A 23,633-nucleotide genomic window follows, 5' to 3' on the forward strand; every position below is an offset into this window, starting at 1 on the left:
TTCTGCCCTAAAGCAAGAGAGGGAAAAAGCTGCAGTTGAATTCCAAGAAACAATCAGTTCATCTCCTCTTCTCTTGTGGATACTGTCATTTTCCATGCAGTCCAAACTCCAGCCATGTCTGATTTTGGAATGATGAATTTAAATTTCAAATATAAGTAAAGTATTTTTGAGATGGTGATTTGTGAATGGGCTCAAAACACAATTATTAAAACTTCTTTTTATATAATCAGAGGAAATGAACTGTTAAAAATTCAAATGAGCGGGGGCCGTCTAGTTATGCAGATTTCATCAAAAGGTGGTAACAATTAAAACAGGAAGGCACGCGAATGATCTCCCACCTCTGTTTTCTCTTCATTCACCCCTCCCCCCCTTCCACACGTTTGTTTTTGTCTTTTAATAGTGCGTCTAAGTAGCTCCCCTGTAGAAGAATTCCATCGTTATACCTTCTGTTGTTGCTCCATGCTTTCCACTGTTTTGGTGGAGGAGGAGGAGGTAAAGGAGTAGGAGGGGGGGCTGTCGTGTGCGTCAGTAAGTCAAGCATGTTCCAATAACGGGCATTATCTGCTGCTATTTGCAGTGTGCTGTAACCAGGCAGTGCGCCGCGCTTTTTATTTGTTAAAAATTGCTCCTTGGTGATGGAAACGATCTCGGAAGGAATATCATCTGCACGGGCAGAAATAAGGTAGGCTGAAGCTATCTTTTAGTTTGCTTATGCGAAGCACTCTGTGGCTGTTGATGAATTATTAAAGCAGAGGAGATTTCCGAGTTTTAAGTAGGTTGTAGTACTCCACTGAAACACCTGGCTCTATGTCAGTTTTACCCAAGTTACACGATGCATTGGCGTTTCAGCACCACAGACAGCAACTGGATGTCATAGAAAAAGTGAAAACATTTTTCATTTTCATCGTACCTAAAAATGCTGTCTGAACTTTTATGTTTTAAAATAATTCTATAATGCTTTTTGCTCAGGAATCCAACCCTTGCCCTTGGCTCTACAAGCACAAAGCCAAACGCAAAATCCTCAGCTGAACCTCAGCTATAAGTGGTCAGAAGATGGCGGGAGGTGTAACGAGGACCACGGGGATGGGACACATCCTGAAGTTGAATGTGCGGCTGTTAGCGGTGGCTGTGCTGTTGGGAACTGATGTGAGCTGGCTGGGCTTGAAAGACCAGGTTGGGGTCAATGCCCAGAACAACGAGAGAAGGGTATTGGCACATATCCCTGGTGATATCATCATAGGAGCTCTGTTCTCTGTCCACCACCAACCACCTGCAGATAAGGTACATTTTGATGTGTTTATGTGCATATGCTTGCACACATCTCAGTGTAACCCTTTAAAGTCTGAGTCATAAAATAAACGCCAGAAAATTTAAATTTTGCAAAACAGGAGTGGTTATTGAACCTTCTGACAATTAAAACAAATAAAATATTAATATTTGCATATATGAGTTTTAATTTGTATCATATTTGCTCCATCGTGCATTTGTTATTTTTTTGTTTGCAATTTATTGATAAAAAAAGGGGGAAATCACATACACTAGGCGTTAAGGGGGTTAGTGTCACAAATGTAAATGATCCATCTGTGCTGATCAGGTCCATGAGCGAAAGTGTGGTGCGGTCCGTGAGCAGTACGGGATCCAGAGAGTGGAAGCCATGATGCACACTCTGGACCGAATTAATGCAGACCCCACCATCCTTCCCAACATCAGCCTGGGCTGCGAGATCAGGTCAGCACTGACAGAGCTCACTGTGTTGTCCTTTTGTTTTAGCAGGACATTGTTGTCAGCCTTACACAATATTTACACAATGAAGAATTTTTATTCAACTGATGGTTTGGCTTACAGACTGGTTCATTATGAGATCAATTATAATATTATATTAAACACAGAAAGATATTTTAAGAAGGCTTCTAAACTTTGGTTGCTTTAAATGAATAGACAGTATCAAAGTACATGGGGGAGATGTTTATAGGCATCAGAGGAGAACCAAGCAAACTTTCAAATAGACTCTGAAGATGGCTGAGTGCAAGCAAGTGAACCGTAGCTGGAGGAATTGAGCCACAAAAGCAGCATGACAGGTAAGGGTAGACTGTAGTTTCTTTTGAAGTAAATGCAGTATTTAAAAGCAACATTTTGAAGTCATCAGCAAGCCTGCTTGTGATGACCTGCTTGTGTTTCCTGACACAGCTCATGGAAAACAAAGTGGGAATTTTGTACTATAAAGACCTTAAAAGACACTGATCTGCTCTGATTAGCGCAGACTTCCTAAACATTGAATTCCAGACTTCTGAGGAATTTTGAAATTGTCTTTGTGTAATGGTTTCCTCAAAATCACTGAAGCACAGACTGTACAATCCTCACCTCATGTTCCCATAATTCCTGCCAAAACAGTGTGATTGCTAACTCAGTCTTTCTACACCAGGGATTCGTGCTGGCACTCTGCCGTGGCACTGGAACAGAGTATTGAGTTTATTCGGGACACACTAGTGTCCAGCGACGAGGAGGAGAGCCAGGGCAGATGCACGGCAGAAGGAGGGAGCATGCTTCTTCAGGGGAAGAAGCCTATTGTGGGACTTATTGGACCAGGTTCCAGCTCTGTGGCCATCCAGGTGCAAAATCTCCTCCAGCTCTTCAACATCCCACAGATAGCTTACTCAGCCACCAGCATGGATCTCAGTGACAAGGTAAGGCTAGTCAACAAACTCGCTAACAACAGAGCTGCAAACTTTAAATCCACACTGAATAACAAAGCAGTAAGCATGTCCTCATCAAAGTGTGAGGACATGCGTGGCAAGTGTGGCAGGGAAGAAAAACAAAACAAAAAACAGTTAGTGCTTTGAGTTTTTTTGTTTTTGTTTTGATAAAAAGGAATTTCATGTAAAATACAAAAACACAAACCAATCTAAAAACTTCAGCTTGGTTTACATCATGTTTGATAAAACGTGATCTCAATTTTGAGAATCTGCTTTTAAGCTAGCGCACAGCGATGGGTATGGTGTAAAGATTATAAGGGATGAATATGCAAACTAGTAGACGAGCTGTTGCATGCAGATAAGCCAGCTAAACTGCCAGACTGGTGATCATGTAAATTCCTTCCAACAGAGCCTGTATAAATATTTCATGAGAGTAGTACCATCAGATATGCAACAGGCCAGAGCAATGGTGGACATTGTCAAGAGATACAACTGGAGCTACGTGTCTGCAATACACACTGAAGGTAAGACTGTGTATGTCAGAGTGTTAGAGTTTTTTCTGTTATTCTGCTTTATTCTGTTCCTGCCAAAGACCACATATATACATACAGGTACAGCTCTTTTCCAGTTGCATCTGAAGAATCTATTTTAAAGCGTTTTAGTCATCAGGAAGCACGTGACTCCCCATTCATTCATCTGATTCAAGCATTTTTAAGTTTACCTGTGAGGGGGTGTAAAAAAAAAAAAAAGCACAACACACAACAAAAGGAGCTTAGCTGTATATATCGAAAAATTCAAAAAGCCTTGTGATGCAATAATTCTGAAATGTGCTTTTGTCTTTACATCCACGCCTACAAACGTATCAATGTGCATTTTTTAGGCAAATTCATTGTCTGTTAATGTACAACTGATCATTAAAAAAATATAAATTGATCACTGTCACAAGCTTTGAACTGTTTGTGTATCAGGCTGCGTTGTCCCCTGATTTCATTAATGCTTAAGTTTCTGCCTAACATTCTTACAGCAGGTATATAACTTTACTTAATGTTCCAGCAATAAAGTAATAAACGTTCATATTTATTGTTGTCCTCTGGCGACAATGACACACCAGGCTGCGATGCACAACACTCCCCAAAAAGCAAACGTCAGTGTAACAAACATTAACTAATCACAAGAAAATATACTCCGAATGCATCACTCTTATCTTTATTCAAAAGGGTTTCCATATATTTACTGCCTCTTTTATAATGTCTCAGTGGCTCCAGGACATACAATTCTGAAATAAATCGCTCTTAAGTGCCAGATTTAGGCAGGATTGTTCCTTTTTTCTTCTTCTTCTTTTTTTTTTTTTGTATAATTACCAATCTACTGTAGGGGAGGATTTAAAGTAAGTGTGTTTTGCATGCTGAATTTTCTTCTCCAAAGTAGTCTGATGTTTACACTACATCTATTCTTCTAGTATTTTTTAACATGTAGTCCACAATGGGGGTTATCCAGCTGACTTTCTATTTCTTATTTCATGAATGTAATTACATGTGTAATTACATGTGTACACTTCGATTTATATATTACCTGAACAGTTTTCCACAATTTTGTGAACCAGTTACATCAGCTAAAGAAGGCATTCGCCACTCTGGAAAGTTATATATATATATATAAATAATATTCATCCTTGGTTGTCTTTACTTTTAAATATCTGTGAAATGGAGTGAGCTTTGATTATTAGTCTTTTAAAAGTTAGACTCTCAGACCCATGGAAGGTTAACCAGTTTCTTGGAAAGTTAGAACAAACACAGAGAAACATTAAAGAGTATAAAGCAATTTTAGTGTATATAAAATACAGCATCACTAGTATGAATGGCAGAGAATTTAATCATTTCTAAAGCACAGAAAATCAATTTAAAACTGTTGCTGCTGCCACTCAAGAACGCAAGCAACGTTACTCATGTGTAGTGATAGAAAAAAATATTTCAAATAGTGTCAGAGGGAGAGCATCCTCGCGAAGCATGAGAAAGTAGGTGACCTGATTTCTAGCAAAAACAGAAAAGTTTAACCCCTGACAATTCCTGTAATTGGGGGGGAAATGTACCAGATTCCCAAGTGCTGCGCTGGCATTACGCAAGTGTTCATACATTCATCTGTATCTGTGTCAGCACACTAAAAACAATTGGGCTAAGCAGTAAATGTGTTAGAAACATCACAATGAAGATGCTGAAGCAATTGTTGTACAGTAATGTGAACAAAATTGTTGGAAAAGTCAGAGATAAATTTGAAATTTAGATGAGAATGATACACAAGCTGGAAAGGATGTGCAGCAGGTTCGGATGATTAAGGACAGAGATGGAAATGTACTAACATGTGAAGAGAGTTTGCTGAGAAGATGGTGGGAGTACTTTTAAAGCTGATGAATAAAATGTCACAGGGAGGAGGACAGATGGAAGATAGTCAGTGAAGCAGGAAGCGCAGAAGATTAGTAAGAAAAAAGTGACTGCAGTTATGAAGAGGATGAGGAATGGAAAAAATGCTGGCACCATTTTGGAGGTGTGGAGATGTCTAAGAGAGATGACAGTGGACTTTTTGGCCAGATCTTTAAACACAATCCTGTAGAATGCCTCAGGAATGGAGAAGAAGTGTACTGGTAGCAATTTTCAAGAACTGGGGTAATGTGACAATGAAGACTTGCGCATGTATTGCAGGAGGATGTTCAAAGAGTTGTTGTGTCAGAGGAGGATGCTTGGGATAAGAAGCAGTCAAAAGAAGAAGTAGTTAGCAACAACTATTTAACAGACCCCCAGCTTTTATGTTTTTATGAACACCATTGCATTCATGTGGTTACCTCCACAGGTAATTATGGTGAGAGCGGTATGGAGGCATTTAAAGACATGGCAGCAAAAGAAGGGATCTGCATTGCCCACTCTGACAAGATATACAGCAATGCAGGGGAGCAAAGCTTTGACAAGCTTTTGCAGAAACTCAGAGGCCATCTACCCAAAGCCAGGGTTGTGGCTTGCTTCTGTGAGGGCATGACAGTCCGAGGGATACTGATGGCCATGAGACGACAACGCCTAGTGGGAGAGTTCGTCCTCGTCGGAAGGTGAGTGGCGACTTCTGGTATGTAGGATTCTTTAGACTGCATTTCTTAACTGTTGGAGTTTTTGCTGTTATCAGAAGCTGTTAAATCCTCTTAGTATCATGTGCTACTTGCCAATACAGATTTTCTTCTGATACCATCAAGAGAAGATTGTTGATTTGTTGTCTTCCTGTCATCATCACCAACATCATCATTATCCTTGCTATCATCAGTGTTTTCATTGCATCCATCAACATCATGGAATCAAAGGTATTTTTTTTACATCTTTTTTGCACATTTTTAGTTCAGTTGTGAATATATTAACATTTATTAAATTTCAATTACTACTGCTACTGCAGCTCCATATAGAGAAAAAGGTAACAGAGCCATACATTATTATTATTATTATTATTATTATTATTATTATTATTATTATAGCTGTCACAACAGTAAATAGTGCCAGACCAACGTATTCCAGTTACTCTGTTTCCCTTTTATAAGAAAATCTGAGTAGTCTAATCATTAGATAAAGCATTGTTTTCCTGATGTCCAGTATGTTAAAACATAGTCATCATTATAAGAGATCTCGCACCATACCACATCAAATCTGCTCTTGATGTGGCCTATGTTTAATGCATAGATCATTCTAACGATACGTTAAATGAAGAAACTGTCAAAGATTGTGAAAACCGAGCAGGGAGGAAAGCATTCAGTTAGATACACAAGGGGAGAAAACAAGCAGAAAGAGGTGGTTGATTTAGCAGGAGGTTTCACTCTCTCCGAGAATAACATGTTTTATTTTAAGGTTTAGCTCTCTGGCTCGCTCTTGTCCCTGGTGGTCTATAAATGCCTTTCCTCATTAGGGGCCACATATGTAGGCTGTCGCTCAAATCTGACAGCAGGAAACATAAAATAACCTTGAACTACATATTGCAAAACATTGTGTTCTACCATCTATGTTATCCATACAGAGCTTTCAGGTAGCTGTGCTGTTGAAATGTGCTCATTATTAAAACTTGTGCTTAATTTGTTAAGATGTCCCTCATTATGAGGGTGACTAGATTCGAAACGTACTGCGGAGGTGTCAGATTTGTCTCCAGTTGTTTTTGATGCATTCATGCAAGCATTAATGAGCACGCGTTTTATGAGTTCTGTCCTTCAGTGATGTGTATTTAACATCACTCAACATTTTTCTTGCATTTCTTGTTAGCTGCCTCCACAAACGATCATTTTCATTAGCTTGAAAGATCTGTCACCTTGCAGTACATGCCTAGACTGGATGCTTTTAAATTGAGGTACTTAAGCCTGTTTTATACAGCTGCATCTGATCAGCAGCCAAACTGAGCTCATGTAGATAGATATCTATGGATAAATGAAAATGTATCACATTTGTATATAAAGGCAAAAGGTTATATAAGTACACTCCCTATTTTTAGTCACATTAGTGGTCTAGAAGTGGGAATGTCAACTATGTTGGATGGGTGTACTGTTGGATGAATTTCAAAATAATTTAATAAGTTAATGGCCACTGTTTGAGGTTGACCTGTGTCTTGCTCTTCATTTAGATTAGCTTTTACATTTTACAGAGCTGATTCTGGCCTGTAGTTTTTGCCATTTGAAATGTTACTTTATATACCCTCTGGTTTAGCTTCAGTTTAAAGTTTTGTGGTTTGATTAGTAATCGTGTTGTGACTATTTATGCTTTGAGGATTTAGAGTTTGTGTTATTAATATTTGATTCTTTGTGTTTGGTTTACTTTTGCCCTCCCTTCTAGTTTCTTGGATCTTTTTGTCAAGTCTTTCTCTCTGTTTGTGATTCTGTGTTTGGTCCCTCGTGTGCCACATGCTTATGCCTGAGTTTGGATTTTCCAGTTTGGGCCATTTTTAGTCTTTGAACCAAATAAAAGGTTATTTTTCATTTATTTTGTCTTGTCTGCATATTCCTCTTTGCCCACTCATGACACACACGCTCCATCAGTTCCTTTACAAAGCGCTCCAACTAATCACTTGGAGTTTTTAGTGTTAGCATAGCAACCCAACCCCCGACTGGCTTCTCACCTGCAAATTGGTGTGATGCATTGGACTGGTTGTTTTTTTTTTGTTTTTTTGTATGTGTGTTTTGTTAAATTTTCAGATTTTAGATATGGGAACGTTTGTGGCCTCAAGTTTGTTTTATAGAAGTGAGGAGTTCTAAAGTATTTCCTCATAAAAATCTGCTCATACATGTATTTTAAAGTGAAATAAGAAAACGATGTGTGTTCACACGTATCTGTGTGTGTGTATGTGTGTCTGTGGATGCACATCCTTGCACGTTTATGTGAGTCTTCAGGCTGTAGGTGGTGTAGCAACATGCTGCATACAGCATATTGCCCTCCAAGGTCGATGTGTGGGTTTTAGAGCTCTCGTTCAAGTGTGATTCAAACTATCCAGAGTCAAAGCCCTCCATGCTTTTCATATCCATTTCTGCCTTTTTCATGCCAGTGTACCATTTCTGTACTTGCTTCTCTAAGGATGAGTTATGAAATGATCTCCTACCTCACTCTCATAAAAAAAAAAAAAAAAAATCCACCCACACTACTGTTGTGTAACTCCAGCTCGGTTAGCGAAGTTTTCAAAAATGACTTCTTTTTTTCAGTTAGAAGAGTGCAATTGTTTGTGTCAGTGAAGTGTGCATTTTTACATGTATGCACATGCGTGGATGTGTAATCACCCTTCTTTTTTTTTTGCCTTTTTTCTGACTGTAGACAAGTATCCAGAGGGAGAGATAATAATAGATGGGAGTAGAAATCTTTTCAAGCAGTTCACTGATAGATATAGCTTATTGACTCCAAGACCTCTGTGTTTTTCAAAAAACACCACATCAGATGTGCAGACACTGCAGTCTGCTGATGTTTGTTTGGAGTTTATTCGGCGGTGGATTTTATTTTATTTTTTTAAGAAAAAGGACCTTTAAGGAATAGTAACAGATTGGTGCAGAGATGCAAGTTGTTAAAATCTGAGAAATTAATTAAAGAATAAAATAGGGAAATAAAAAAAACAAAAACAATAGAAAATGCTTAAAACAAATGCTTTATTTTTTAGAACTTTGTAAGTCTTGTGTTGGCTTATCTGAGTCATCATTGTAAATGTTATTCTCATTTCAGTCATTCATTTATGAAGACACCTCTGGTCTCTTCCAGTCTGAGCAATTGTGTGCCAATAAATTATTATCAACACAACAGCTTTTCAGCAAAAAAAAAAAAATCCATCGTGAATTCAGTGTTATGTTACTTTCCAAATCCACTACAAGATATCTGCAAGCAGTGAGGAGGGGGAAGCAGTTCAACACTGCATAGTTGCCATGGCAACACGATCTGATCATGTTAAAAGCATAGATGCAAGCGCTCATAGGAAAACATATGAATGCTTATTGCAACACTGACCCAGATTTATTTTTGAGGCAAACTCGGAAGGAGTGTGAATCTATAGAACAAGTTTAGGAAAATATATTAATAACAGAAGTAAAATATGATCACGTTTCTTGTTTTTGGGCTTCGCAGATAATTTCCTTCAGCTGTGACAGTCTCAGAAATCTAAAAAGCAATTTCAGAAGTTTCTTGATTCCTGGTGTGATGATTGTATTTGTCAGTTTTGCTGAAAATTGGAAAATATTTGTTACCTGTGAAATAAGATGCCTCTTGCCCTTGGGCAGCTTTTGAAAAATCCATATAAAAATCCATATATATTTATAGGTAGGTAGGGGTTGAAAAGCATTACTTGGCAGAAAAGCACCAGGGTTCTATATCGCTGACATTCACACTTGATTTCCAGGTTCGCTGTACTAATGTGTTTAAGGCATAATTCTTATCTGATAGTCCTGAATGGTGCTTTAAAGAGATGTCTCTTTTACAGTTTGCAGTGTAGCCCTTTTCAATTTGTTTCTCTGGTGTAAAGTGTCAAGTTTTCCAGCTGTGCTTAACAGATAACAGGCAATAACAAGTTTTTAGCAAATCTTGCTGTGTGCACTACACCCTTTGAATGCTTTCTGGGAACTAGCTGTCCCACTAGCTATGTTTTTATATACTTTATACTCACATTTATAAGCCAAAAAATGAAATAAAAAGAATAAATAATAAAAATAAATAATGAAGCAAATAATTTAAAAAATAAGAAGAATAACATCCTAATAGTAACAGTACTTACCTAAACTAGCTGTTGCACTTTTTTCTAATTTTCCCTTCCTCCTGTCCAGCGATGGCTGGGCTGACAGGTATGATGTGACTAATGGCTACCAGAAGGAAGCAGCCGGGGGAATCACTATAAAGTTAAAGTCGGCGTATGTGACCTGGTTTGATGATTACTACCTGAACCTGAAGCCTGACGCTAACCTGAGGAACCCCTGGTTCCCCGAGTTCTGGCAGCACCGCTTCCAGTGCAGGTTGAAGGGACATCCACAGGAGAGCACTGCTTACAACCGCACTTGCACTTGTTAGTAAAACACCTACTTAGACACTTTTAACGAATCAGTAAAATACTATCATTACAAGGGTTTTCTATTGTCTATCTCCTTTCTGTCCACAGGGAGAGAGTCTCTGCGGCATCAATATGCTCAAGACACCAAGATGGGCTTTGTCATAAATGCCATTTATTCGATGGCTTATGGCCTACATGCCATGCAACAAGCACTTTGTCCAGGATATAAGGTATGAGGACTGATAGAAAACATTTAAGTGCTTTCACATCAGTTGTGACAGCAGTGACATCACTTTCTCTTCCACAGGGTTTGTGTGAGAGCATGCGTCCCATTGATGGTCGCAAGCTGCTAGATTTCCTGATGAAAACCAACTTTACTGGTGTATCTGGGGAGGCCATCCTCTTTGACCAGAATGGAGACTCACCCGGCAGGTAAGGCCTGAGATGGCAAAGGCAGAAAAAAGGGGGCAGGAAAAGCATAAATTGCTGTTTAATGTGTGTTTATATTGCATGCTTGCCTCAGGTATGAAATCATGAACTTCAAGCAGACAGGTGAAGATGAATACGCTTACATCCATGTGGGAAGCTGGGATCAGGGTGGCCTAAAGATGAATGATGAAGAAATCTGGAGCAACAACAGTGAAATCATCCAGTCAGTCTGCTCTGAGCCCTGCCAGAAGGCACAGATTAAGGTATGAACCCGTTCAGCGCACTCAAGGGCCAGAGTTACACCTCTAAGGTTTAATACTCAAAATTTTAATCTATAATGTATTTGCTTTTTTTTTTTTTTTTTTTTTACAGTTTGTAGCAATAGTTGTACACACAATCGTGACAAGATCATATATCAAACTAAAAGACAATGCAAATGACTTGATTTTAATGTGTGCATCAAACTAAAGGGTGGATTATGAACATTTTCTCTTTTTGATGCCGCTCATAATTCATGATGCCATATGACCACATTTAACCACAGACCAGACAACTCGGGACAGTTATAATGAAGAAACCTTTCGAAAAAACACGACCCACACAGCAGCCTTAAATTGATCCCACGGGTTCACAATTTCTAAAACTGGTCCAGTCAGATCCTCGAGTATTCTGCCAGGGATTCAGCAAAGCTCTTTGTTCAAGCTTTTATCATCTCCCATCTGGACCTTTTTAAGCTTCCTCCAGATAATTCAAATCACGAAGAACACTGAAGTGTCCCTCTCCAGTATTTTCCCCTAAGTTCTAATATGAATCCCTCTTTACTTCTGACACCCTGTTGTTTATGTGGAGCAGTGCACCGCTACAGAAGCAGCCTGTTGGAATACCATACCACCTTTATTTATCTCAACTGTTGTGGGGAAATCGTTGTAGAGCTATGACAACATATGGCATTTTATAGGCTTGTAAGTTTTCCTGTAGTGGCTGAAAAATACATGTAGTGAAAGAAATAGAACGAGAATATGATCACCTCTCACAAGCATTTCAGATTTGCTCTTAAGTTTATGCTTGTGTTAATGATTGTTAATAACCTCCATATTGGAAAAAACAAACAGTCACCTAGAGTGGACAAGACTCAGCTGTACATCTAAAGGGTAAAGGTCACTCTTTTGAGGATGCCAGTGTTCATATTTTGGACCGGGAGTAAAAGGAGTAAATGAGGCCATGTATGTCCACTGTGAACGACCATTAACGGATAGAGAAACTGTCACCACCTACAGTGCAGTCTTGAGATTCCTACCCAGAGGCCTCAACCCCCGCTCGGATCTTGTGGTAGTGACCCATGCTTTTTTTTTCCACATCTTGGCTCATGTGGTGGGGCACATGATTAAAAGTGGTGCCACAAGGGTTTAAATACCTGGGACTTTCCACCATTTGGTTTCAGAACTGAAGAAGCTCTTCTGGATGAGAGGTGAAACGTCTTCAAGAAATTTGAGAAAGTCCAGTCGTTTTCTTTCCTTAGACTGTCATGACCTGGATGACTGGGAACCTACACAGACAGATTCCCAATCATGTTCACCCACAAAGGCAACCTACCTTCGCACTATTAGAGGATGCGGCAGAACCAAAGGAAATGGGAAACTCCGCACAAAAATTTTAGTAATTCTGATTAAAACTCCAGACCACTAACCACTAACCCTCCGCACTTCCACTTTTCCTTTTCCAGCTACACTTCTTCATATACGTGTTGCTATGGTGAGGAAAGTTTTTTGTTAATAATGAGACTCAATTACCTTCTGGACGTTTTTTTCTTCTTCATTTGCTCCCCTGGTGAACAAATTCTCATTTTCTTAGCATGTGGAGCAGTCAGAGGGTAAGATTACCTACAGGAAATTGTCATTGGAGCATTGAGACCTTTCCAGTCTTTCATACTGGTGTGTCTGTGTCTCCAGGTGATCCGTAAAGGAGAGGTGAGCTGCTGTTGGACCTGCACTCCCTGCAAAGAGAACGAGTTCGTGTTTGATGAGTACACTTGCCGAGCCTGTGAGCTTGGCTCCTGGCCCACAGATGACCTCACTGGTATGCACTACTTCATCTGTGGCACTTTCACTTACACTTACACGGTTTCCGCAGCGGTCAGAGGAGCCACGAAATCTGGGTCCACCGCAGTGACGGTGGACCACATCCGTTAACAGCCCTAGCATTCTGTACAAAGACACACTACTGCACAGAGATAGTATTCACATATAAAGAGACCTAGATCCAGATTTCTTTGTAAACTGTCCTATCATATTTTATTTCCTCTCTAGTTTGAAAAAAATATTTTTTCCTAAATTTTACACACAACAGTTACATTGTTGATGCCCACAGTGTTGCAACATGAGTGAAAATCTGTTGCTGGAGTAAGCTACAGTCTGTTGCCTGTTTCATGAAAATACATAAATACACTAGTTTTAATATTTCGTTTACAAATGCATCACATTTTTGAATGAAACTTTTCATGTTTTTTCTCTCACTAATCATGATCTCTCTGCACCCCTCAGGTTGTGAGCCAATTCCAGTGCAGTATGTCCGCTGGGGGGATCCAGAGCCCATTGCTGCTGTAGTCTTTGCCTGCCTGGGCCTCATGGCTACACTTTTTGTTACATCTGTTTTCATCAAGTAATTGGAGCCAGTATCTATACATTTAACTATGAATGCACAGGATGTTTACATACATATTCAGGACTAGCAAGGGCTAACATCAGTTTATTTTGACCTACTGTTGGTGTTTTACTGCGACTCTGTAGATGTTTTTAAAGTCTGATGTCCCTGTTTGCAACTGGTTGTTAGTGATATATGCAATACATCCTTTGCGGTATTGAATGTCTCATGCTTTTGTATGACTAACATTTAATTAGACAAAGTAAAACAGTCACTGCGGTGCTCTGCGTATCTTTTATCAGCAATGTGAATCTAGATGTTTCATTTATCTGTAGGTTTTGGGACACTCCTGTGGTCAAGTCATCCAGTCGGGAGCTCTGCTACATTATTCTGGCAGGAATATGTCTGGGCTACCTGTGTACTTTCAGTCTTATCGCAAAGCCGCACATTGTCTATTGCTACCTCCAGCGGCTGGGAATCGGACTGTCCCCTGCCATGAGCTACTCTGCTCTCGTCACCAAGGTACTTTTTCTGTTTAGTTATCAGAAGGTAGGGGAACAAGCACATAAAGTATATGCACGTTAGCGTCTTCTTTCACTTCCTATGAAACTAAGTGGGTTAAAACAGGTGCTCATTGTGTATCAGCTGCATTTGAAATCAGCTTATTCTTTTAAGCACTAAAATAGGTATTCTACAGTATTTAATTTTAAGATCAGAAATTTCAAAATCAAATTTATATGTGTACTTCTGATCACATTTTCCCTATATCACCATCCCTCTATCACTACTATACCTAGGGATGGGAATTGATAAGATTTTCACGATTCCAATTCCATTTTCGATTCTGTTTAACAATTCGATTCTTTATCGATTCTCCTATCGATTCTTGTTTTTAAAAAAGGAGAAGACACAGGTCGATTAGCTTAGAACTTTGTTTTATATCTTCTCTTTGAACAAGAAATTTAGGAGTAACCCAACTGTGAGATGTTAAGAGATCCACAGCCTATGGCTCTTCGATGGGGTGTCACGGAGTCCCCAGAAAAAAAAAATTGTGAATGTAAAATAATAAAATAAGTATTTGTCTGTAGCAATAACAAAGTATAACATAAATTATTCTGTAGCAATTACACAAGAATATCCAGTAATGTCCCTGCCTACAATTAAACACATTCACATTCACAAAATCGGGGCCATCTGCTGTGGCAAATAGATGCAAGCTTTTGACCACAAACTTAGTCACTGCTCGGTGACATTCGTCTATCCTGGCCTAAAAGGAGACGCTACCGGTAGACTGCAGCGAGAACTGGCAGCATCTGAGCCTGACTCTGTCTGTCTCTCTCATCATGGTCACCTAAATGCAATGCAGAGTAATAGCAGGTTTTGTAATAAGGCAGATCGCGCTAACATAATATGCACTGTTAGTTGATTATTTACCTGCCGCACTAACGGGAGAGGACGTGCAAACGTTACCACTGCTGCTGGGTTGAGATTCACTAGTCCTAGGCAGCGGAATTAAAAACACGACATTCATTTAAGGTCATCGCCTGTTTTGTGAGCAAATGCTTTTGCATATTCGTAGTGTTTCCTTCCTTAAATGAAATATCTTGCAAGTTGTCCTGTTGTCATCCGTTCTCGTAAAGTATAACCAAACATTTGTGCCGCTTAGGCACCATGTTTCCTGCCAGGTACATGACGCTCTGCAACGTGGGGAATTGTTTGCAAAAATGACAAACAATTCAAATTAATTGAAACAGTGGGAACCGGTTGTCAACAAGAACCGGTTTTCGATTCCCATCCCTAACTGTACCTGTGGAATATACAGTATACTAAAGAGTGTAGTTACTGTGACAGTAATAGTTACTGTCACATTTTTTCTCACTGGCACTTTCAGTGTTTAACAACATGTTGGAATTGAGCTGCACGGTTAAGAAGTTATCAAAACAAGCCTGCAAAACGTACAACACTATATTGCCAAAGGTATACACTTCCCTGTACAAATCGTTGAATTCAGGTGTTCCAGTCACTTACATCATCACAAGTGCATAAAATCAAGCAGCTAGGCATGCAGACTGCTTCTATGAAAGAACGGGTCGCTCTCAGTGAATTCCAGCGTTGTACCATGACAAGATGCCACCTGTGCAACAAGACTAGTTGCGAAATTTCCTCACTACTAAATATTCCACAGTTAACTGTAAACGGTATTATATGAAAGTGGTAGCAATTGAGAATGACAACAACACAGCTATGACGTGTAAGGCCATGTAAAATTGGAGTTAGTGGACACTGAGGGGCACAGTGAGCCCCCCTAACTTTCTGCAGAGTCAGTCGCTACAAACCTCCAAGCTTCATGTGGCCTTAGCTCAAGAGCAGTGCGTAGAGAGCTTCAGGGGATGGAAGACGAAATTACTCAAAGAAGATGTTTTTTCTATGAGTCCCAAATGACTGACTTTAAAGGACTTTATAATTTTGACAGAGCAAGGGCTTTCTAATTTCATTTAAATTTCTCTTTATAAACCACTTTTTATCAAACTGCTTATCTACTGTTGTAGTCTTATGTTTTCAAGCATAAATAGAATGGCAACTCTAGAGTAATGTTGGGAGAGCCACCTCCAGAGACTGAATGATAGCCAATTGTAAGAGAAGCATGGTAGAAGTTGAGGGTCTGAGTGTGGGCTGAGGTTGCTGCTGAAGAACTGGGAAGGGGATTATTGTCATGAATCAGTGCAAGATGTATTCTCCACAGTCGATGTCATTGAAGCCTGCATAACCATTTGATCTATTTTTGATCCAGACCAACCGCATAGCACGGATCCTGGCAGGCAGCAAAAAGAAGATCTGTACCAAGAAACCGCGTTTTATGTCCGCCTGCGCACAATTGGTCATCGCCTTCCTACTCATACTCTTGCAGCTGGGGATTATTGTGGCACTTCTCATCATAGAGCCACCACAGGTATGTGCGGGTTTCCTTTGTAATGTGGGGAATGGTCATATACATTTATTTATACAACTAGAGAAGCTTCTTCCTTTCTTTAGGTGATCTATGATTACCCCAGTATCCGTGAGGTGCACTTGATCTGCAATCTGACCACTCTGGGGGTGGTAGCACCGCTGGGCTACAATGGCCTGCTTATCCTCAGCTGCACCTTCTACGCCTTCAAGGTACTTCAACATAGCATTAGTCAATAATGCAAGGCTTACTAAGATTTTCGGTTACTTTTATATGTTTTTGTTACTCACTTTTCTTTCCTGTGTACTGTTCGTTTTACTTTACCACGCCCTGCTTTAAAATGTACATACTCCCTTTTCCCACACAGACTCGTAATGTACCAGCTAATTTTAATGAGGCCAAGTACATTGCCTTCACCATGTACACCACCTGTATCATCTGGTTGGCCTTTGTTCCAATTTACTTTGGCTCCAACTACAAGATCATAACCATGTGCTTTAGTGTCAGCCTCAGTGCCACAGTGGCTCTCTGCTGCATGTTTGTCCCCAAGGTAAGAAAGAAAAAAAAAACCTAAAAATCTAAAGATTTTCTGTTTGGTTTGGCACTATCCCTTTTCACACATTTTTTTTACACTTCCTTCTTGCTCATTTCCATTATCAGGTCTACATCATGCTCGCCAAGCCCGAGAAAAATGTCCGCAGCGCTTTCACCACATCCACAGTTGTGCGCATGCATGTGGGCGATGCTAAGAAAGCTGCCAAATCTGGCAAATCTTCTAGCAGCATGGCCAACTTGTTTCGACGTCGTGGCTCTACGCAGGACAACATAAGGTACAAGCTGGCATTAACGTATATATATATATATAGAGATAAAAATAAACAAACAAAGATTTTATTAACATAGCTGTGAGCCTATCAATCAATAGGTTTAACATTTTGTCTATGTTCAAGGGCTGTATCTAACATTCACACACACACTCTGATGACTGTAATATGATAAACTTGGCTTAACCTTCTAACTTGTAGACAACCCACTCTACCACCTGAGCCACATGCCCCAAGTCTACAGCATCTGGTATTTTCAGGTGATATCCCATCCAAGTACTGACTGAGCATGCTCAGGGTGGTATGGCTATGAGATGAAATGAGGTCATGTACTGTAGGACTCCCTCTGTTTTGAATTTTTAAAGTGTTTCCTACTCTCCATAGCATTTAAACTAGAGTGAACTCCTTAAGTAGTGGCTTATTTTTTCCATTAGCAACTGTATAATGACGCATTGTGAGATAAAATCTTTGAATCAATTTATGTTTTTAAAATGAAAGTTATATTTAGTGCTTGCTAATTTATAATAACAAGCAATATGAGACCATATTGGCACAGTTTCCGATGATATTTTCGATAAAAAAACATAACGTTTGATAGGAGTTGCACGCCACATTTGCAATGCCATAGTAAATGGCCTGTATTTGTATAGCACTTTACTTAGTCCCTATGAACCCCAAAGCACTTTACACTACATTCAGTCATCCACCCGTTCACACACTGGTAAGCTACATTGTAGCCACAGCTGCCTTGGGGCGCACTGACAGAGGCGAGGCTGCCATTGGCGCCACCAGGCCCACCACCAGTAGGCAACGGGTGAAGTGTCTTGCCCAAGGACACAACGACCGAAACTGTCCAAGCCGGGGCTCGAACCGGCAACCTTCCGATTACAAGACGAACTGCCAACTCTTGAGCCACGATCGCCCCATAGTGTACAACAAGATAAAAATATGATTGAGCTGAAGCTAAAATGGGACAGCTACAGACAGCTGGGGTGATACAGTGGATATGAGGTTTAACTAACTGCTGATTGGAGAAGAAAATACAGTCACCTTCTTTAGTTGTTTCTGTTCATGAGTCCATCAAACGATATGGAAGATCTGCTTAGATATAGTACAGCTAAGAGCACAGCCATCCACATCTCTTCTTTAAGCTTTATACATGTAGAGCAGAAGTTGTTGCAACAGGCTGAATATGAAGCCAAGAAAAACTGCTCCCAGAGCTGGGAGTATGTAACCTCATTTGGGTTACGCACTCCCAAAGGATCCCCACTGCCTTTAAGGATTTCTCTTTCGAGGAAGGATAAAAGAACATGCAAAGAGACTTAATATTACACAGCAGGCAAAAGATAGAACATAGGAGAGTAGAAATACTCGTGAGAGGAATTGGAATATGACCCTCATCATGGATTATAATAGTTTAAAAAAAACCCTGGTGTGATGTTGAAATAAATTACAGATATTTACACCAAATACTTACATATTTACTGACAACTTGCAGTATTACACCATAAGTATGAGATTACTTACTGCCATTCATGTGATTTTCAGTTCCAATGGGAAATCAGTTACATGGACACAGAATGAGCGTGGATACAGACCAAACCTGTGGAAGAGGATGTCATTTCACGTGAAGAAAAAGGATCCAGTCGAGGCAAATCAGACAGCCATCATCAAGCCATTCTCTAAAGATGGGGATACACCAGCAGACAACGGTGTCAAGGAGCAGTACGAAGAGCCACAGCTTTCTCAGTCTTTCACCTGCACACCCTCTCAGTCACCTTTGCCCACCATCAGTCAGCATGCAGCGAAGGCGGTGTGTCATCAGGGAGGAGAGGATGCCGAGGATGCAGAAGTTTTACCCACCTATTTACCCGAGCACCCCGCTGGGGTGAGAAGAAGGGGCGGGGACAACAGCCAAGGTGTTGGTGCATTGAATGATGGAGACATTAGCATCATAGGAGTGGGTGACATTGGCATAGGGATGATTGGCGGCCAAACTCAGGGTACCACAATCATGGACCAGATCAGTAGTGTGGTTAACCGTTTCACTGCCAACATCAGTGAGCTAAATACCATGATGCTGCCAGGGGGAGCCACCGTCAGCCCACCCTCCACCACTGCTCTGCCTGCTGCTACTGCAGACACCACGGCGTGTCCACCTCAGTACCTCGCGCCCAGGAACAGACAGACACCCTCCACCGTCACCACATATGCGGAGGTAACAGCTGTCTCCAGTTTCTGCGAGAATCGACCAGCGGGTAAGATTTATGAGCACCTGGCCGGGACTTGCGTGAGTAGCAGACGGGCCAAGGATATGGAGGAGCTCATGGCTCTGACGCCTCCCTCTCCATTTAGAGACTCATCTCTGAGCTCCAATGGCAGCTCTCCCCCTTCCCTGTCCCCTGCCTCTGAGGCTGAATATGACCAGCTGCTGCTGAGACATTACAGCCAGAGCTCGTCCTCTCTTTAAACCTGCACCCCCCTCCCACAACTTATTTTCCTTTTTAAATCTTCTATCCAGGGAGTATTTTAAACTCCAAGAGACAAAACTTCCCACTGGACCAATCTCTTTGATGCCTTTCTTCATGTGGATATTATGAATGTTTAAGGTTTTTTTCAATGAACAGATGCTTATTTTCAGATTGCGACTGGGCACACCCACACATGACCTCATTGAGTACTGAAGGACTTAGAGAGGAATACCAATAGAAGGATTTAAAAAATTGGACTGAAATCAAAATAAGGGCATTTTAAAGACTTTTTACTGCTTTTCTGACATGTTTCAAACTCAGTTTTAAACTCCAAAGACAACTTTGATACGGCTATTGTTCTAGGGACTCCAGGTGTTTAGAAAAATTAAAAATTACTACAAAACCCCAACATCAAATATGATTGTGTTTTACTTGGATATTTTTCATTATCTTTTATCATTAACATAGAGAGTAAATGTGTTTTTTTTTTATCGCTTGTTGTTGACCTTATGCACTTTTTCTACTGAAAAACTGCCCTAACATGTGATATTGTGAGACCCCGCTGGATCCAGATTGTAGGAAGAAGCAAGAAGGTATTTATGCGAAAATCAAACAATTTACTGCCAATCACAAAAGACATGAGAGCGCATTTTGTATCCTGATGCTAAACAGGGAAAAGTGGTCAAATGCTGCAAATCAGCCATCAGGTTTTTCTCTTTCTCAGTGACCTTTTTCATGTACTGAGGATCAAACACCTCCTATCCCAAGAGGACAGAAGCTTTTTATGTCTCAAGGAAGTCAGACATTTTCCCAGTGGACGCGTTCATCAGGTGTCTAACCCACAAACAGCGTTCGGACTACTTGGATGTCTTCTTTAATTCTTTGATCTAGTTGTGACTCAGTTGAATGTATAAGTTTCAAGATCTGTAGTGGACCAAACTGATCTTCCACCTCAGGATGTGTTCAGCTGTAACGTGCTGAATGACTGTCGTCATGTGGCGGATCAAAATGTCTCCAGTTTGCATGATGTCAGGATTTGTTTACACTCTCTGAGGTATGTTTGTAATGATTTACTTTTTAATATCGTAATGTCAAAATACTATTATGAATATATACAGTAGCACAGTAACAATACTAATAGTGATATTGATGTGCTTTTAAGATTAGTTTAAGGAGGAGAGAAGCAAATTTAAATTGCGCCAGATTTTTCTTTCTACTAAAAAAAAGTTTTTTTTAAGCCTTGCTTTTTACTTATATGTGTGCCAGTGCATTGAATTACTTTGTGGTTATGTAAAATATGCTACTGAAAATCTTACTGTAAGCCTATTCAAATTTCTTATGCCTGAATATTTTAATTCATTTGGTATGCTTTTTTTTGTTCTTCTTTTTTGTCTGCACTTTTGCCTCTCTGAGGTTTAAGGTCAAGAATAATATGGATTCATAGGTTTGCAGCTTTTCAGCTTCTAAGATGTAACTGAAGATACTGACATGGTAGCTAACATATGTCTGGTTATCAGACCTTTTTCTTTTTACTATTTCCAGTCTGGCTTCAGTCCCTATCTTCTTGTTTTGTCTGATATTTCCATACAGACAGGAATGCGTTTATGTTTTTTTGAAATGTGCAGTATGTTTTTTTTAATATAAAAAAAAAATGTTCATGGATAGTCGCCACATATGCATGCATGCAGCTTGTACCAGTCATGCAGGTTCATTATAATATATGCCACTATTTTCTGACATGATTTAGAGAATGGTTGTCTTGTGTTTTTTATCCGATTTGCAGATTTAATTCACAGCTTGGTCTTCTACTGCATTAAAGGTTTCCATTCAAAACTAGCGCTTTGTAAATTATTGTTAATAGCTCTTATTTACAATGAAGGAATGGAGAAATGCTTCATAATGAATATGACAATAGTGATTAAATTTTAATATTTAGAAAGTTGAAGTAAAATGTAATATCTCTGTATAACTCACAACTAGTACTAACAAATGGCAATCATTTTATAGGAATTTATGTTTTTATTGTCGTTTTGGTTTGGCAACTGAGTTTTTTCCACAATGTATTTTTCCTCTGGCTGACCAAATCCCTATGGTGGGTTTCTGTTCCCTACTGGATTAGGTGGCTGCTCCACAGTTTGGAGAACCAATGTTTTAATGAGTCGCATCTCTTTTTAACACTGAAAACTGGATCGTGTGCACCCTTTCTGTCAAATCATGCTGCAATACTTTAGAAACCTAAGGGAAAAGGCATTTCTAGGACGTTCTTTATTAAATAACGTGATATAATTTTGTATGCCATACACTGTAGTCCAAAAATTTATAGTGAGATTACGAGTTCAAAAGATAGCGGGCAAGGTTTATTCATAGTTGGAGCATAATAAGCTTAAAGTAAAGTAAGTAAATAAACAGCTTTCTTAGGGCTCTAACTGGCTTGCAGCCAGTCTCCACTACATTCCTAAATTTTAGTAGGAATGCAGGTTACTGTGCGTTAATTTCTTTCTGGAAGAAAAAATAAGTGATTATTCTTTATTTTCATTTAACTGTAAATGATGAGAGAATTGGGAATAATAGTGACAGTAATTCATATTCACTAATCACAGTGATTATGTGAGTGCCAGACATTTTTCAGGTATCCAAGACTCACTTCTTCTGTTCTTTACAAGGTTTGCATGCATTTGTTTATGGACAGCTTTCTTAAGGTTTAACAGCATTTTCATTGGATTGAGGTCCAGACTTGAAATGTGCAACATCTTGATTCTTTTTTTTTTCCAGTTATTTTGTTGTGGATTTGCTGCTGTGCTTTGAACCATTGTCTTGGCATGAGCCAATTTCAGCAAAGCTATCGGAGAGGTGGCCCCACATTTGACTGTAGAATGTACAGAGGAGTTTACCAAGTCCTGTGGCTGCAAAACGAGCATAAATCATCAGTCCTTAACCACCGTGCTTAACAGTTGTTATCAGGTGTTTGTGTCGATATACACGTTTTGCTTCTCTTTCATATGTGGTACCATTATGGCCAAACATCTCCACATTGATCTAACCTGTCCACAGGTTATTTTTCCTAGAGATGATTGTTCAGATGTAATTTTGCAAACCTGAGCTGTGCTGGTGTGTTCTTTTTATAACAGGACACTGGAGTAAATTCTCAACCATCTCACACTTCTGTTTAATCGGTTTTCTGTTTGATGTTTATTCAGCTGATTGAAAACTATAACTATAACTTTAATCTCAGCCAAACCGTTTAATTCAAGAACAAATAAAACACTGAATGAAAAAAAAAAACAATAACATTTTGAAGTTATCATGTTTAACCTGAGTTCGCCGGCTCTAGTGAGCCTTGAACCCCCAGCTAGCTATCAAGCTAGTGGGTAACAGACGTCTCCGAAAACGTCGGAGCACTTTTGCAAATATGTGATATCTTGATAAATCGAGCAGATATTTGAAGTTTACACAGCTACATTCTTAAAAGTATCTTAAAAGTTTATTTTGTGACCCAGAAAGGGTAATATTAAAACTAAGTAGCTGTCGCCATTGCTGGAAACTGGAAATGGCTGGGCCGCAATATGAATTCTGGGATAGGTTGGGCCACGAAGGATACACCAGACCCATGCTTAAAATCTGGGGAAAAAGAGGACACATTTGTCGGCCACATATTGAAGAGCCTTTGAATCTGGACAGCCTTCGTCGCTTCGCTGTAACGTAATCAGCCTTCAAATCCGGCCTCCAGGATGCAGACTCTGAATTTGGACACAGCTTCTACTATACCAGAGACTGCTTCTTCTTCTTCTTCTTCTTTGGCGTTTAACGGCAGCTGGCATCTTTGTACATTCATTGCTGCTATCTTCTGTTTCAGTCCGTTATTACACTCTTAAATCCTACTACTTATTCCTGCGTCTTTCAGGATGTTATAAAGCTTTAAACTATTAAATTAGTTGTTGACGATTTTGATAGTCAACGTAATCATGACTAGTCGAATATCGTGGCAGTCCTACTCTGGGTAACTGTTTTTGTCATGTAAGTGGATTGCACTTTGTCAGGCCTCTACCCTAAGACCTGACCAACTTGGGTGTCCCACCTGAAGGCTAAGCTACTGATGGTCTAGCTTTTA

At 39.7% G+C, this 23,633-nt stretch overlaps 1 protein-coding gene across 1 annotated transcript; it reads left to right on the forward strand.

Annotated features, from left to right (window-relative positions):
* Nucleotides 1-536: 536 nt before the first annotated feature.
* Nucleotides 537-22,760, forward strand: grm5a (glutamate receptor, metabotropic 5a). Its single transcript, XM_086308804.1, has 18 exons — nucleotides 537-682; nucleotides 970-1,281; nucleotides 1,595-1,728; nucleotides 2,423-2,684; nucleotides 3,103-3,217; nucleotides 5,538-5,787; nucleotides 9,994-10,229; nucleotides 10,323-10,444; nucleotides 10,522-10,646; nucleotides 10,738-10,906; nucleotides 12,593-12,719; nucleotides 13,184-13,301; nucleotides 13,619-13,805; nucleotides 16,075-16,233; nucleotides 16,317-16,442; nucleotides 16,598-16,780; nucleotides 16,891-17,060; nucleotides 18,603-22,760. Exons 2-18 carry the CDS (start codon nucleotides 1,054-1,056, stop codon nucleotides 19,522-19,524), a joined length of 3,633 nt encoding a protein of 1,210 aa, XP_086164930.1. The 5' UTR covers nucleotides 537-682; nucleotides 970-1,053; the 3' UTR covers nucleotides 19,525-22,760.
* The last annotated feature ends 873 nt before the right edge of the window (nucleotides 22,761-23,633 follow it).

This window comes from Aulonocara sp. 'chitande type north' Nkhata Bay, linkage group LG10, assembly GCF_057382095.1.
Source record: "Aulonocara sp. 'chitande type north' Nkhata Bay isolate Kocher_YH1m ecotype deep benthic linkage group LG10, A_spYH_male_GT1.1, whole genome shotgun sequence".
Classification (NCBI taxonomy): Eukaryota; Metazoa; Chordata; class Actinopteri; order Cichliformes; family Cichlidae; genus Aulonocara; species Aulonocara sp. 'chitande type north' Nkhata Bay.